The sequence below is a fragment of the Salmo trutta genome, chromosome 35, assembly GCF_901001165.1.
Source record: "Salmo trutta chromosome 35, fSalTru1.1, whole genome shotgun sequence".
NCBI classification, from domain to species: domain Eukaryota; kingdom Metazoa; phylum Chordata; class Actinopteri; order Salmoniformes; family Salmonidae; genus Salmo; species Salmo trutta.
The window spans coordinates 4,173,594-4,189,834 of record NC_042991.1 but is presented as its reverse complement, the minus strand read 5'-3'; the positions used below and the strand labels follow the sequence as shown (position 1 = coordinate 4,189,834).

At 39.8% G+C, this 16,241-nt stretch overlaps 1 protein-coding gene across 1 annotated transcript in view; it reads right to left on the bottom strand.

Annotated features, from left to right (window-relative positions):
- The window catches only part of LOC115174471 (ATPase family AAA domain containing 2B), a 156,562-nt gene extending 142,214 nt beyond the window's left edge, over positions 1 to 14,348 (bottom strand). Inside the window, exon 1 of the mRNA XM_029733017.1 lies at positions 14,107 to 14,348. Within this exon, the coding sequence (XP_029588877.1) occupies positions 14,107 to 14,208 (102 nt within the window). The 5' untranslated portion in view covers positions 14,209 to 14,348. The remainder of the gene's footprint in view (positions 1 to 14,106) is intronic.
- Positions 14,349 to 16,241: the final 1,893 nt, after the last annotated feature.

Sequence of the window (16,241 nt, the reverse complement as noted above, 5' to 3'; positions counted from 1 at the left end):
CAGGCCTGGTGTCCCCGATATGTCATAGTATTCTATTGTTTCCAGTACTTGTCTTATTTTATCTCCAATGTATCGTCCATGTAAAAACCCTGTCTGATTAGGATGAATAATACCTGACAATACTTTAATTCTATGCGCCAAGCATTTTGCTAGGATTTTTGCATCACAACACTGACGTGTAAGAGGTCCCCAATTTTTTTTAAATGGACTGGATCTAATATATATATATATATATATATATACACACACACACATACACACACACCACTTGGGTCCTGTTTCAGTAATAATGATATCAGACCTTGTTGCATGTCTGATAATTTACCATTTATATAGGAGTGGTTAAAACATGCTAATAATGGTCCTTTGAGTATATCAAAAATATGCCATCCAGCCCTGGAGTTTTCCCATCCTTAAAGGCCCCAAATGCATCAAGAAGGTCCTCCTATGTAATTTGGCTTTCACATGAGTCTTTCTGTACAGATGTTAATTTTACATTATTATTAGGGAAAAAATCCATACAATTAGTCTCAGTTAGTAGAGATGGAGGAGACTGAAATGAAAACATATTCTTTAAGTACTTTACTTCCTCTTTCAAAATATCATTCGGTGAATCATGCGTGACTCCATCATTTGTAACAAGTTAATATTTTTTTGGTAGCATTTCTATATTGAAGATTGAAAAATAATTGTGCATTTTTTCCCATATTCCATCTAGTTCGCTTTATTTTTTATAATATGGATCTTCCACTGGATCTTTCTTGAATAAGTTCCTCCATTTCTTTTTCCTCTAACTTATTCTGTGCCTTATTGCTATCTAACTGTACTGTTAGTCCTTCAATTTCCTTTGTTAATATGGACTCTTTTGATCTAAATTGCTTTTGTTTCATAGAGGAGTACTGAATTGCTTGGCCTCTAAAAGGCACACTTAAAAGTGCCCTATACAATAAGGGGATTTGCTGTACCTATGTTATGTCTGAAAAAGTCTGTTATAAATTCTTCTGTCCTAGTTCTAAACAATTTGTCATCTAGTAGGCTTTCATTCAATTTCTAATATCCTCGCCTACGTGGAAATTCTGTAAGAGTAATATATATATGCCAATTATGTGATGATCCGACCGCATTCTGTCCCCTATCAACACTTCTTTAACTTTTGGTGCCAGAGAGAATGGCATAAGAAAGTAGTCAAGACGACTAGCTTGATTAAGCCTCTGCCATGTATATCTCACTTGGTATGGGTATTTAAGTCTCCATATATCAACTAATTCCAATATATCCATGATTTCCTTAACCTCTCTTGCGTCCCGCCTACTCAACAGCCATTGTAATCCCGTGACGCAATATTCAAATACCTTAGAAATGCTATTACTTCAATTTCTCAAACATATGACTATTTTACACCATTTTAAAGACAAGACTCTCGTTAATCTAACCACACTGTCCGATTTCAAAAAGGCTTTACAGCGAAAGCAAAACAGATTGTCAGCAGAGTACCCAGCCAGAAATAATCAGACACCCATTTTTCAAGCTAGCATATAATGTCACATAAACCCAAACCACAGCTAAATGCAGCACTAACCTTTGATGATCTTCATCAGATGACACTCCTAGGACATTATGTTATACAATACATGCATGTTTTGTTCAATCAAGTTCATATTTATATCAAAAACCAGCTTTTTACATTAGCATGTGACTAGCATTCCCACCGAACACTTCCGGTGAATTTACTAAATTACTCACGATAAACGTTCACAAAAAACAAATTATTTTAAGAATTATAGATACAGAACTCCTTTATGCACTCGCTATGTCCGATTTTAAAATAGCTTTTCGGTGAAAGCACATTTTGCAATATTCGGAGTAGATAGGCCGGCCATCACAGGCTAGCTATTTTGACACCCACCAAGTGTGGTATTCACCAAACTCCTATTTACTATTAGAAAAGTTTGATTACCTTTGCTGTTCTTCGTCAGAATGCACTCCCAGGACTTCTACTTCAATAACAAATGTTGGTTTGGTTCAAAATAATCCATAGTTATATCCAAATAGCGGCGTTTTGTTCGTGCGTTCAAGACACTATCCGAAGGGTGAAGGGTGACGCGCCCGACGTGTTTCGTGACAAAAAAATTCAAAATATTCCATTACCGTACTTCGAAGCATGTCAAACGCTGTTTAAAATCAATTTCTATGCTATTTTTCTCGTAAAAAAGCGATAATATTCAGACCGGGAGTCGTTGTTTTCGTTCAAAGAGAGAGAAAGTAAACATGGTGTCGGCTCGTGCACGCGCCTCCAGTCTCATTGTCCTCAGATCGACCACTTACAAAATGCGCTAATGTTTTTCAGCCAGGGCCTGCAAAGCCACCATTCATCATTCTGGCGCCTTCTGAGAGCCTATGGGAGCGTTAGAAAATGTCACGTCATGCCAGAGATCCCCTGTTTTGGTTAGAGATGATCAAGAAGGCCAAGAAAAAGTCAGAGAGAGCGCTTCCTGTTTGGAATCTTCTCAGGTTTTGGCCTGCCAAATGAGTTCTGTTATACTCAGGCACCATTCAAACAGTTTTAGAAACTTTAGGGTGTTTTCTATCCAAATCAAACAATTATATGCATATTCTAGTTACTGGGCAGGAATAGTAAACAGATTAAATCGGGTACGTTTTTTATCCGGCCGTGCAAATACTGCCCCCTATCCCCAACAGGTTTTAAGTGCCTGAAGGTGATAGTTTGTAGTGTGATTTCCTTTCCATAGAGGTATTTAAGACCGTATTAAAATCTCCCACCATAATAGTCTAGTGTAGCTTGTAGAGTTGATCAATTCATATATATTATTAACCTATATGGTCCGAATAATGATGATCCAAGCTTTTGAATATATATATATATATATATATATATATATATATATATATACACACACAAAGGTTAATAAGCCATATCTGTTTATTGTCCAATAACATATTTAAAATAATCCATACACCTTGATCTGTTTGGACAATTTGCACATTTGGATTAAAATTACTGTTAATTAAAACCATCAGCCTTTTTGAATTTCTTTGACCATGGGAGAAATATATCAGAACAACAGTTTTCAGCTGTGCTAACATAATTGCAAAAGGGTTTTCTAATGATCAATATGCCTTTTAAAATGATAAACTTGGATTAGCTAACAATGTGCCATCGGAACACAGGAGTGATGGTTGCTGATAATGGACCTCTGTACGCCTACGTAGATATTCCATTAAAAAAAAACATCATTAACAATGTCTATACTGTATTTCTGATCAATTTCATGTTATTTTAAATGGACAAAAAACAAGGATATTTCTAAGTGACCCCAAACTTTTGAACGGTAGTGTTGGTGAATAAGCTGGGGATGATTAGGTGACCGTGATGGTATCTGGTATGAGGGCCAGATTGGTAATTTAGCCAGGACACCAGCCCTGATTAGCTTCAGACGCAAGCCAGCAGTGGGATGCAGGGTGGTGTGTGTGATGTGATATATATATATAAAAATAAAGTTGCAAATAAATAAATTGATACTTTGAGCAATACTTAAGGACCGTGTTCTGTTCAGTCATTGGTGTGTGATGCACATCCCTCCTTGTCTGGCCGATAGACTAGTCTCCCTGTAGGCTGCTAGCAGTGGTCTATGGCAGCAGACAGGCTATTGTGTTGTATCAATAAGGAAGGAATAACATACAAGTACCAAGGACATGCAATCGCTTTATACTCCTGTGTTTTATGGTTCAGTCAGTGCGTCAAGTCTCGCTGCCTGTCTCCTTCCTCCCCACCTCAACCTCTTCCCTCGCTCTCAATTCAATTAAAAAAAAGTGGCTTTGTTGGCATGGGAAACATGCTTACTTTGGCAAAGCAAGTTAAATAAACAAAATGACAAAAACCAACAAAGCCAAATTAAACTGAACAGCCATTAACAGTAAGCATTACACAAACAAAGTTAAGCGAATAACCAATTTTAAATAATATATTAGCAGTTAAATGTAGTATAACATTTTTTTAAGTTTCATAACCTATGTACAGTGTTGGGACAATGTCCAGATAGCAGAATGCACAAATGACTGGCAGGAAATAAATGGGCAGATAAATATAAGTTAAATTTACATTGGTGTTTCTGACCCACTGGTTGACCTTTTCTTGTGGCATCGGCTCACAAATTCTGCTGCTGGGATAGCACACCACGGTATTTCGCCTAACAGATATGGGAATTTGATTTGTGGTCTAATTCTTTGTGGGTTGTGAATTTGAGGGAAATATGTATCTTTGTCATTGTCATTCACATGGCAGGAGGTTAGAAAGCGCAGCTCGGTTTCCATCCTATTTCTGAAAGTTCAAGTGAAGGTCAAGTAAATCATAGAGAAAGCAGACTGTATTGCAATAATCTCTGATGGGTGGTCGAATGTTCGTGGGCAAGGAATAATTAACTACATCTCCACCCTTCAACCAGTATTCTACAAGAGCACAGACAAAGGACACCAGACACACCGGTCTCTACATTGCAGATGAGCTGAAGGCAGTCAATGACCTTGGACCACAGAAGGTCATTGCACTGGTGACAGACAATGCTGCGAACATGAAGGAATCCTACCCTCACATCACACCCACTGGCTGTGCTGCTCATGCATTGAATCTGCTCCTCAAGGACATCATGGCATTGAAAACAATGGATACAGGAGAGCCAAGGAAATGGTTAGGTATGTGAAGGGTTATCAATTTTTAGCAGCAATCTATCTCACCAAGCAAAGTGAGAAGAATAAGAACACCACATTGGATCTTCCCAGCAACACCCATTGGGGTGGTGTTGTCATCATGTTTGACAGTCTCCTGGAGGGGAAGGAGTCTCCAAGAAATGGCCATATCACAGTCTGCCGATATGGACAGCCCCATCAAGAGGATCCTCCTGGGTGAGGTATTTTGGGACAGTGTGGTGGGCAGCCTGAAACTCCTGAAACCTACAGCAGTAGCCATTGCATGAATTGAGGGAGACAATGCCATCCTGTCTGATGTTCAGACTGCTTGCAGATGTAAGAGAATAAATCCGTACTGCCCTGCCAACTTCACTGTTGCTCCAAGCAGAGGCATCTGCAGTTCTGAAATACATCATAAAGCGTGAAGACTTCTGCCTGAAGCCCATACACGTTGCAGCGTACATTTTGGACCCAAAGTACGCTGACAAGAGCATCCTGTCTGGTGCAGAGATTAACAACGCCTATGGCGTCAACACTACCGTGTCTCGCCACCTTGGCCTGGATGAGGGCAAGGTTCTTGGCAGTCTGGCGAAGTACACTTCCAAGCAAGGTCTTTGGGATGGAGATGCAATATGGCAGTCGTGCCAACATATCTCATCAGCCACCTAGTGGAAGGAACTTTGTGGATCTGAGGCTCTTTCCCCATCATCCTCCAAATCCCACCAACATCAGCCGCCTTAGAGAGCAACTGGTCTTTGTTTGGGAACACACACACCAAAGCACACAACAGGGTGACCAATACAAGGGTTGAAAAATTGGTGGCCATCCGGGCAAATTTGTGGCTTTTTGAGCCTGACAACGAGCCATCCTCAAGGTTGGAAAGTGACCGTGAAGATGAGGCCTCAGAGTCTGATGTTCAACAGGTGGACATTGAGGAGGTCCAGGGAGAAGACATGGAAGCCTGAGAGGAAGACATCCAAAGCTTTAGTTTCTAGATTATCATTTTACAGAAGTATGTTGAAAACATTTTTGGGAGATGCGATAGATCATTCGATATTCCCTTTCTTTTGTTGTTCAGTGAAATCATCCCATGTGAAGAGTCAACTCATTTAATTAAAGTTCAATTCGTAACTAAATTTTGTTTTTTATTTCTATTGGAAGGATTTAATCATTTGCAATTATGTCTACTTATGATAAGGTAAAAGGTTTATGTTTCTGTCTCCATATATGGTAAATATATCCAATGCAAAAAAAATCTACATTTAAATGGTATTAATATTAAATTAGCATATATTCCTGTCAATTCCCAAATATTTCCATTAATTCACACAAAGTTTCCACATCTGAATATTCCCCAAAATGTGCAACCCTACTTGGATCCGACGGTGAATGGGTAATCTGCCTTTACCATCGGTCCTATTAGCCAACGTACAATCATTGGATAATAAAGTAGACAAACTACAAGCACATATATCCTACCAACGGGACATTAAAAAGTATAGTATCTTCTGTTTCACCAAGTCTTGGCTGAACGACGACATAAATAACATACAGCTGGCGGGATTAAAACATTTTCTGCAGGATAGAACAGCAGCCTCTGGTAAGACAAGGGGTGGCGGTCTATGTATATTTGTAAACAGCTAGTGCACGAAATTAAGGAAGTCTCTAGGTTTTGCTCACCTGAGGTAAAATATCTCATGACAAGCTGTAGACCACACGATTTACCAAGACAGTTATCTATTTTCTTCGTAGCTGTCCATTTACCACCACAAACCAATGCTGGCACTAAGACGGCACTCAACGAGCTGAACACGGCCATAAGCAAACAGGAAGACACTGATCCGGAGGCTGCGCTCCTAGTGGACGGGGACTTTAAACTAAAATCCATTTTACCTTATGTCTACAAGCCTGTTAAATGTGCAAGCAGAGGTAAAGAAAAAAGACACGTTCAAAGCTCCCTCACCCTCCATTTGGCAAATCTGGCCAAAATTCTATCCAACCGATTCCTGTTGACAAGCAAAAACTAAAGCAGGAAGCACCATGGACTCGGTCAATAAAAAAAGCAGTCAGATGAAGCAGATGGTAAGCTACAGGACAGTTTTGCAAGCACAGACTGGAATATGTTCCGGGATTCTTCCCATGGCATTGAGGAGTACACCACATCAGTCACTGGCGTCATCAATAAGTGTATCGATGACGTCATCCCACACAGCCTACTTCAACTTCACCAAATGAGTGATGATTTAACAAAAGCGCATTGTGCTTTTTTTTGGCAATCTTTTCACAAATGTATCTAACAATAAACATCAATGCCTTTCTTAAATTCAATACACAGAAGTATATATTTTTAAACCTGCATATTTAGTTAAAATAAATTAATGTTAGCAGGCAATATTAACTAGGGAAATTGTGTCACTTCTCTTGCGTTCAGTGCAAGCAGAGTCAGGGTATATGCAACAGTTTGGGCCGCCCGGCTCATTGCGAACTGTGAACTAATTTGCCAGAATTTTACATAATTATGACATAACATTGAAGGTTGTGCAATGTAACACCAAAATCTAGACTTAGGGTTGCCACCCGTTAGATAAAATACGGAATGTTTCCGTATTTCACTGAAAGAACAAACGTTTTGTTTTCTAAATTATAGTTTCCGGATTTGACCATATTAATGACCAAAAGCTCGTATTTCTGTGTTTATTATAATTAAGTCTATGATTTGATAGAGCAGTCTGAGCAGTGGTAGGCAGCAGCATGCTCGTAAGCATTCATTCAAACAGCACTTTACTACATTTGCCAGCAGCTCTTAGCAATGCTTGAAGCACAGCGCTGTTTATGACTTCAAGCCTATCATCTCCTGAGATTAGGCTGGCAAAACTAAAGTGCCTATAAGAACATCCAATAGTCAAAGGCATATGAAATACAAATTGTATAGAGAGCTAGTCGACAGGTAATAATTCCTATAATAACCACAACCTAAAACTTCTTAACTGGGAATATTGAACCACCAGCTTTCATATGTTCTCATGTTCTGAGCAAGGAACTTGAACGTTAGATTTTTTTAATTGGGACATATTGCATTTTTACTTTCTTCTCACACTGTTCTTGCATTATTTAAACCAAATTGAACAGGTTTCATTTATTTGAGACTAAGTAGATTTTATTTATGCATTAAGTTAAAATAGTGTTCATTGCTCATTTAGTATTGAGATAGACATACACACAAAAAAATATATATCCATATATATAAAAAGAGAAAAAAAAGAAAAGAAATCGGCCGACTAATCGGTATCGGCTTTTTTTGGTCCTCCAATAAATCGGTATCGCATTGAAAAATCATAATCGGTCGACTTCTACCTTATATATAGAAAGGTGTGTGCCTTTCCAAATAATGTCCAATCAATTGAAATGACCACAGGTGGACTCCAATCAAGTTGTAGAAACCTCAAGAATGATCAATGGCAACAGGATGCACTGGAGCTCAATTTCAATTCTCATTCTCATAATTTTTTTATACATTTGCAGACATTTCTAAAAACCTATTTTTGCTATGTCATTATGGGGTATTGTGTGTAGATTGCTAGGGATTTTTCTCTATTTTTTTAATCCATTTTACAATAAGGCTGTAACATAACAAAATGTGGAAAAAGTCAAGGGGTCTGAATACTTTCCGAAGGCACTGTATTTGCGCCCATCTCAGTGAACTAATCCATTGCAGAGCCAATTTATGCTTTTGTGGTTCGAGGCTCCATATGGAGGGTGTAAGGCAAGGCATGCAGAGGTCAAATCGAGCTCTGTACCGCATCGCCATGCGCCTCCCAAATTTTGTAACAATGCGAGGGCTTCGCATTGACATGACTAGTTGAAGGTGTGGGCGGTACATCCTATATAAACACAAACTCACTTCCTTGACAACAGCTCTGCACTGCTCCGTGAAGCGCAAGAAGTATGAATGCCCTGACTTCTGCTGAGGCCATTGGATTGCCCATGCACAATGCACTTCTCTCTCCAGCCAATTTGTGCACATTCATTGTTTCATGACAGATTACCAACCATTTCGAATCCCACCGTAACACCTTCGCTATACAATCTGGTTTCAGAGCTGGTCATGGGTGCACCTCAGCCACGCTCAAGGTCCTAAACGATATCATAACCGCCATTGATAAGAGACAACGCTGTGCAGCCGTAATCATCGACCTGGCCAAGGATTTCGACTCGGTCAATCACCACATTCTTATCGGCAGACTCAACAGCGTTGGTTTCTCAAATGATTGCCTCGCCTGGTTCACCAACTACTTCTCTGATAAAGTTCAGTGTGTCAAATCGGAAGGCCTGTTGTCCGGACCTCTGGCAGTTTCTATGAGGGTGCCACAGGGTTCAATTCTCAGGCCGACTCTCTTCTCTGTATACATCAATGATGTCACTCTTGCTGCTGGTGATTCTGATCCACCTCTACGCAGACGACACCTTTGTGTACAGTTCTGGCCCTTCTTTGGACACTGTGATAACTAACCTCCAGACGAGCTTCAATGTCATTACAACTCTCCTTCCGTGGCCTCCAACTGCTCTTAAATGCAAGTAAAACTAAATGCATGCTCTTCAACCGATCGCTGCCCGCACCTGCCCGCCCATCCAGCATCACTACTCTGGACCGTTCCGACTTAGAATATGTTGACAACTACAAATACCTAGGTGTCTGGTTAGACAGTAAACTCTCCTTCCAGACTCACATTAAACATCTCCAATCCAAAATTAAATCTAGAATCGGCTTCCTATACCGCAACAAAGCATACTTCACTGATGCTGCCAAACATACCCTCGTAAAACTGACCATCCTACCGATCCGACTTCGGCGATGTCATTTACAAAATAGCCTCCAACACTCTACTCAACAAATTGGATCCAGTCTATCACAGTGCCATCCGTTTTGTCACCAAAGCCCCATATACCACCCATCACTGCGACCTGTACGCTCTCGTTGGCTGGCCCTCGCTTCATACTCGTCGCCAAACCCACTGGCTCCAGGTCATCTACAAGTCTTGGCTAGGTAAAGCCCCGCCTTATCTCAGCTCACTCGTCACCACAGCAGCACCCACCCGTAGCACGCACTCCAGCAGGTATATCTCACTGGTCACCCCCAAATCCAATTCCTTCTTTGGCCGCCTTTCCTTCCAGTTCTCTGCTGCCAATGACTGGAACGAACTGCAAAAATCACTTTAGCTGGAGACTCATACCTCACTCACAAGCTTTAAGCACCAGCTGTTAGAGCAGCTCACAGATCACTGCACATAGCCCATCTGTAAATAGCCCATCCAACTACCTCATCCACATACTGTATTTATTTATCCATCTTGCTCCTTTGCACCCCAGTATCTCTACTTGCACATCTACTATTCCAGTGTTTAATTACTATATTGTAATTACTTCGCCACCATGGCCTATTTATTGCCTTAACTCCCTTATTTGCACACACTGCATGTAGACTTTTTCTACTGTATTATTGTCTGTTTGTTTATTCCATGTTTAACTTTGTGTTGTTGTATGTGCCGAAATGTTTTGCTTTACCATGGCCAGTTGTAAATGAGAACTTGTTCTCAACTAGGCTACCTGGTTAAATAAAGGTGAAATAAAATAAAAGAAATTGGGTGAATGGTTTTCGTTCAATTCTTAGTGTATATCAATTCACCATAACATATCACCAGTAGTACATTTACTGTTAATTCCTAATCTACAATGTTTGTTACAGTTATTATTTTAATGTGTTCAATATTATTATTCCAGTCTTCCCGTTCTCATTGTCTGAGTGGACACATTGTTTGCAGAGTGCACAATATATGCTATACTTGTGAGAAACAAGTGTTGGTTTATTTCATTCCATTTATGAGTTTTCAAATTTAGTCATTAGTTGTGTTCGAATACCCATACTAACATACTGTATACTACATACTATTAGTTCATTTTAGTATACTGTAAACAAACAGTATCCTTTCAGTTGAGCATACTAGGGCTTCGCCTGTCTACCGGAGTTGATGCTGTTGCTATGCAACCTCTTGTTAGCATAAGAAATGACTAGCTAGACATTTTACGACTTCGGTTGTGTTCTTCAATTCAATCTGGAGTGCGCACAATCAGAGCGTTATCAGATTGTCAGTTTGTAAATTCAGAGCGTTCAGAGCACACACTGAACGCTCTGGCATAGGAGTAGAGTTGATTTGAGCGTTCTGACCTTACAACGGCAGTCAAGCACCCAAGCTAACTGGCTAGCTACTTCCAGACACAAATTATAGAACACCTGACTCTGACCATTTTACTCGCCCTGGCAGAACTGGTTAGGCTTTTTTTTTTAATGTAATCTGACGTGCTGACCACACCACTCACATTGCAAAATAAATGTACACATACATGTTATTAAATCATTGCACCCACACTGCTCGCGAGTGTCTGCACTGCCAGGCGCTAAATAGAACTTGGTTCTATTTATGACGCGCTACACGCCACAAGTCCTGCCTCTGCCATCCCTCATTGGTTTTTAGGAGCATATACCCACGTGGGTGATTGAAAGATGAACCGAGGTCCATACTCAGTTCATCTTTGTGGTAATGCTCCTAAAGTGGGTTGCCAATCGCCATATAAAGTCCAAATAAGAAGCCTGAAGGAAGGAGCAATGACTAGAAACCTTTCGGTTACTGGCCCAACGCTCTAACCACTAGGCTACCTGCCGCCCCTACAGTACATACTGCTGTAATGATATGCTATGAGTATTCGAACACAGCTATTGTCTTTTGTTTGGAGCGCTGCTGTCAATGTTCATTAAGGATGTGGATACATAGAAGTAGGCCTAGACTACCTTAAATCTTTCCAGCTTTCTCCCTTTCGGTAACCACTCGGCGTGAAAGCGAAACATGTCTAAAAATGCTGATTACTACTTAGCAGCGCTTGATTTGGACTGAAATAGGTTCTGGAACTCATTTCGGGTGCTGGTACTGTTTCTATTTAGGTGCAGGAGCCCCACAATACTTTTAAGATAATATTCTATAAGGCGAACATGAGCTCAAGCATTTTAAAATTTGAGGTGCTGAGCTCCGGGGAGCTCCTGCCCAAGTCGAGCACTGCTTCTCATCCATTGCGCAAATTGCCTACAACTGTGTCTGTCTCGAGCTCAGTGGTGGGAAACTGAGGGCCCAGAAAATGTTATACAATGTTGCAAGTTCGCTAGTGCAAACTGGCTTTCGCAGATTCTGCCATTACTCTCCTGAAGTTGCCGGTAATAGGCTACACTAGGAGTCGGCCACCTTTCTCATGTTGTTGAACAGCAATTTCTTACCATCTCAACCGATCTGTGTGCCAGTTATGGTTTTCATGTGCACATTTTCGTTAAACAGTTTAATTTATAACATCTTCATATCTCAAAATTATTCTCATGTTGGTAATCAACATTCTATCCAAATCTAAGTTAAAATGATACAAACCTAAAAAGTAACTTATATTGCCCATTGCTAACTATGTAAAAATTGCCTACATAAAGCCAACAAATAAGATTGCATCCTGCAGGTAGAAAATATCCTGATAAAAATAAATATCCAATAAATCACATTGGCTATACATGGCCTGTCTGCAGCGAACTTGAAACATTGCATCAACTAGTTAATTGGGTCCAGCCCAGCCAGCAGGAGCAGGAGAATAGTTGGGTCAGGCAGGTAAAGGTATTTTTCTTCTGGATATCTAGATCTCTGGCGCCCTCGTGAGGCGTCAAACCATAAGCATCAGACCAGGTCAATGCTTAGTGTTTTATAAAAACACGTATGGAAAAATACACATTAAAAAATGTTACAAGACAAAATATTTTTTTTTCAGTCGGGGACAGCCCTAATACTTAAAGATGGGGGAGTATATTTGCTTTTTCTCATTAGTCGGGACAGGTGGGTGTCCACCCCAAAGTGCTGCACATCATGTGTGCAAATCAGAAATCAAGCTTAGCTTTGAATGACACTCACCTGTCGAGATCAATGAGAGAAGACAAATATACTCTATGATGGTAGCGTATACATTGTCAAGTAATTTCATGGAGCAAAAATTGATTTAATTTAATAACTGAGCATTTTCTAACTTCAAACGTTCCAGCTGCGGTGTGAGTTTCGAAGATACCGGTGTTTTTCAAGTCGAGAATGACTAAAAGTATCGCCATGTAAAGGATGATCGAAAATATGCTGGTTACGCTAAATAGATGTCTGTTATCAACGGCTATCACTGCTGAGCCGTTTGATTACATCAGCTAGCTCCAGAGCTGACTGTCTGTCCTGCTTTGTGTTAGCAAAGTTAAATTCAGATTTGTATCACTTCTTGCTAAGACTCATCTCCTCCATTTCAAATACATTTACAGTAAATGTGTTCAGGTATCCAATCAAACCTGCTAAGTGCCGAAAAGTTTTAACTTACTGCAGAACACCTAACAACTAAGTTGACGTTACCTGTTAAGTTACACAACTCATTCCATATTTACATAATTCATGACAAAATAGCTGGCAAAATGGCAATATAATCACAAATTCTTCAATTTAAAGCACTCAAGAGGGTAGCTAACCAAATAACAATTGTCCCTATTCATTTTGCGATGTTTAATTGTATCCACAACAGCTTGTTAGCTACATTTAACTTGCATAATATTGTTTACATTTGTAGCCAACTTACTAGTATTGTTATATTTGTGACTCAACATTAAATGCTCTAAATCCTAGAGAAACGCTTGAGGTAGTTAACGTTAATGAATATCTTTACCAGACAATTTAAACCTTAATATTATGTCAACAGCATCCCGTATAAGTTTACACTTCAAGTTTCTTTCAAACACCAAAGTTCAGCGATTTCAACTTCCAGTTAGCTAAATAGTTGAGGACGATAGCCAGCCAACTGTTGTGAACCATCGGGGTTCATCGGGTTCCCTTCCCCCACAACTACATAGCTAGTACTACTAGCCTGTCATTTATTGACGTTGCATATAAACACGGTCAACAATACAACATGCGTATCAATAACACGTCAACTGCAGTGTCACTTTGTTTTGGGGTGTCGAGTGACACTAAAACAGGCTAGCTAGCAGGCTAAATTATCTCCTGCAGTCGGTAGGCATAATAACACAAGCCCAACACAAAGGGAACTCCGGCAACTTAGAGCTGGCAGTCAGGAAGCTAACGTTAACCTGAAAGCTATCATTCATATAATGGCGTCCGTGCTTATGGCAAACACATTTACTCGTGAAATCAATTATATTGGTGTCAAACATTGTAGCAGGGTTTACGGCACAAAAAAACAACAACTGAGAACCGGCTTGAGGCCAAGGCTAACTAGTTAGCCATATTATAGCTAACGTTATATTAGCCGGGCAGTGAAGAAAATAACCCGGCTTACATGTTCTTCAGAGTTGGAGGGATTTCTGGCAGAAGACCGGGTCCTGGACGAGATGAAGGGACTGCTCGGCTTATGCCGAGAGTTCTTTCTTGTGTTCACCATGATTTGTCCGTTTATTTGCACTTGTTTAATTTGTCTATCTGTCTGTACTCTGCCTCAGTGAGTATGGCATTGAGGCGCCATTTCTCTTTCTCTTTAGTTCGCACTCCTGTCACTCATTACGCAAAATCCACTCGCGGACCACTTCCGCTTTGCAATACTAGCGCTTGTCAGTGTTTTTTTTTATTTTAATTTGTAATTGTTTTATTATAAACACAACAAATACAAAAACAGAAATATACAAACATGAGTACATAAACCTAACAAACAGTGGTATTACATATCGAGATCATTTTTCAATTTGTCAAAAAGTTTTATGGTGCGTATTGCTTTTTTGTTTTTACATTTACTGATCATTTCAAAATAATATTTCAATTCTATCTTAAATAATGCGAAGAGGGGTTTGTTCTGCGCCCTCTTCATTTTATGGATAAAGAATCTTCCATGAAAAATAAACAAATTAACAATGAAAGTTAAATCAGGGTCCATATCATTTGGATCAAAATAAAACAATATCAGAGCCTCTCAGATTAACATGAATAGTTGTTCATTTTCAAATTAAATCTTCTTACGCACTCCAAAATCTTCTAACATTAAGAACAGTCCCAAAATAAATGTTCAAGGGTTTCTGGGTCACAACCACAAAATACACATTTATTATCAATAGCTATTTTAAATCTGTGTAAAATAAAGGTATTTACAGGGTAAAGGGTATGATTGAGTTTGTATGATACTTCTTTCACCTTATTAGATATGCAATATTTGTCAGACAACAACGAGACTTTGTTCCAGTTCACTTGTCCTAGGCCTGCATTCCATTCCATTTTAGCAGAGGGAATAGTAACATCTTGACATAGTTTTCTTATTAGCGCTTGTCAGTGTGGCAAGGCATCAGAATAACCAAAATTACACAATACACACATATTTGCAACACAGCAACATTTTGAAATGTTTTAGAAGAGCTGAAAGAGTTGAATGTAGCTATCACGCAAAACAATGTTTTTAAATTTGCCGCTCACTAGCTTGCTAACGTTAGTGCTGTTTGTACTGTCAAGGCATTTCAGTTTTCCAAAAACGTATAAACCAATTACTGGTGTACTAGCTAGCTAAAGTTATAACTTAAATTTTCTTTGTACTTTTTCAGCGACTGGTCAAGGGTCTCGTTTAATATTAATTAAGGAGTTAAATTAGACATGTCACTTAATAATAAGATGATAGCTAAATGTGCACAGGCTTCAATTTGCAGTCCAGGCACGTGAGCATGTGCAGCTGTTGTTTTGGTTTGTACTGCAGCCAGAGAACAAAACTCGATGGAAATTATGAACATGCAATATCTGAACTGTACTGAATTTTACAAAAGAAAAAGCTAATTCTATACCAAACTTCTTGCTTAGCCTATAACTAGCTACATTTTTATTTTTGGACTGTGGTCCAATAGGCTACCGTAGTAGGCTGCCATGGAAAACTCTAGGCTGTTCTACCATTTGTCCCTCTATACTTTCATGTAGCCTATTCCTACAATTCTGTAAGTGTCAATCCCTGATTCACTATGCATATATACAAAGAGTATCTATAATTATATATACTGCTTCACCTCTTCCTCTCTGATATAGCCTAGGGGCCACAAAATATAATCTTTACCATTACCATGCAGCATGTGCGTGTGCGCATGTGTGTGTGTGTGTGTGAGAGAGAGAGAGAGAGGGAGAGAGGGAGAGCGAAGCCAACAGAACAGCCCACTTCAGACCCCGAGCATACAGCCTTGACACCACAGCAGGACACACAAGACAGAACCTACACCAACCCAGCAGACTCCCCCTCCTGGCACCCCTTCCTGTCAGCCCCCAGATAGCTCTCCTGACAACACCCCCACACCCACCAAGGACACCTAAAAGGCAGATATTGTGCTCCTCGTTGACTGAAATGGGAACTGCATGATGAGAATAAACTTTTTCCAAAACACAAAGTGGCTAAACTCTGGTGTCCAAACACCTGGCGTGCCTTGGAGCTGCTGTCAGAGGACCGACTAGGGTCCC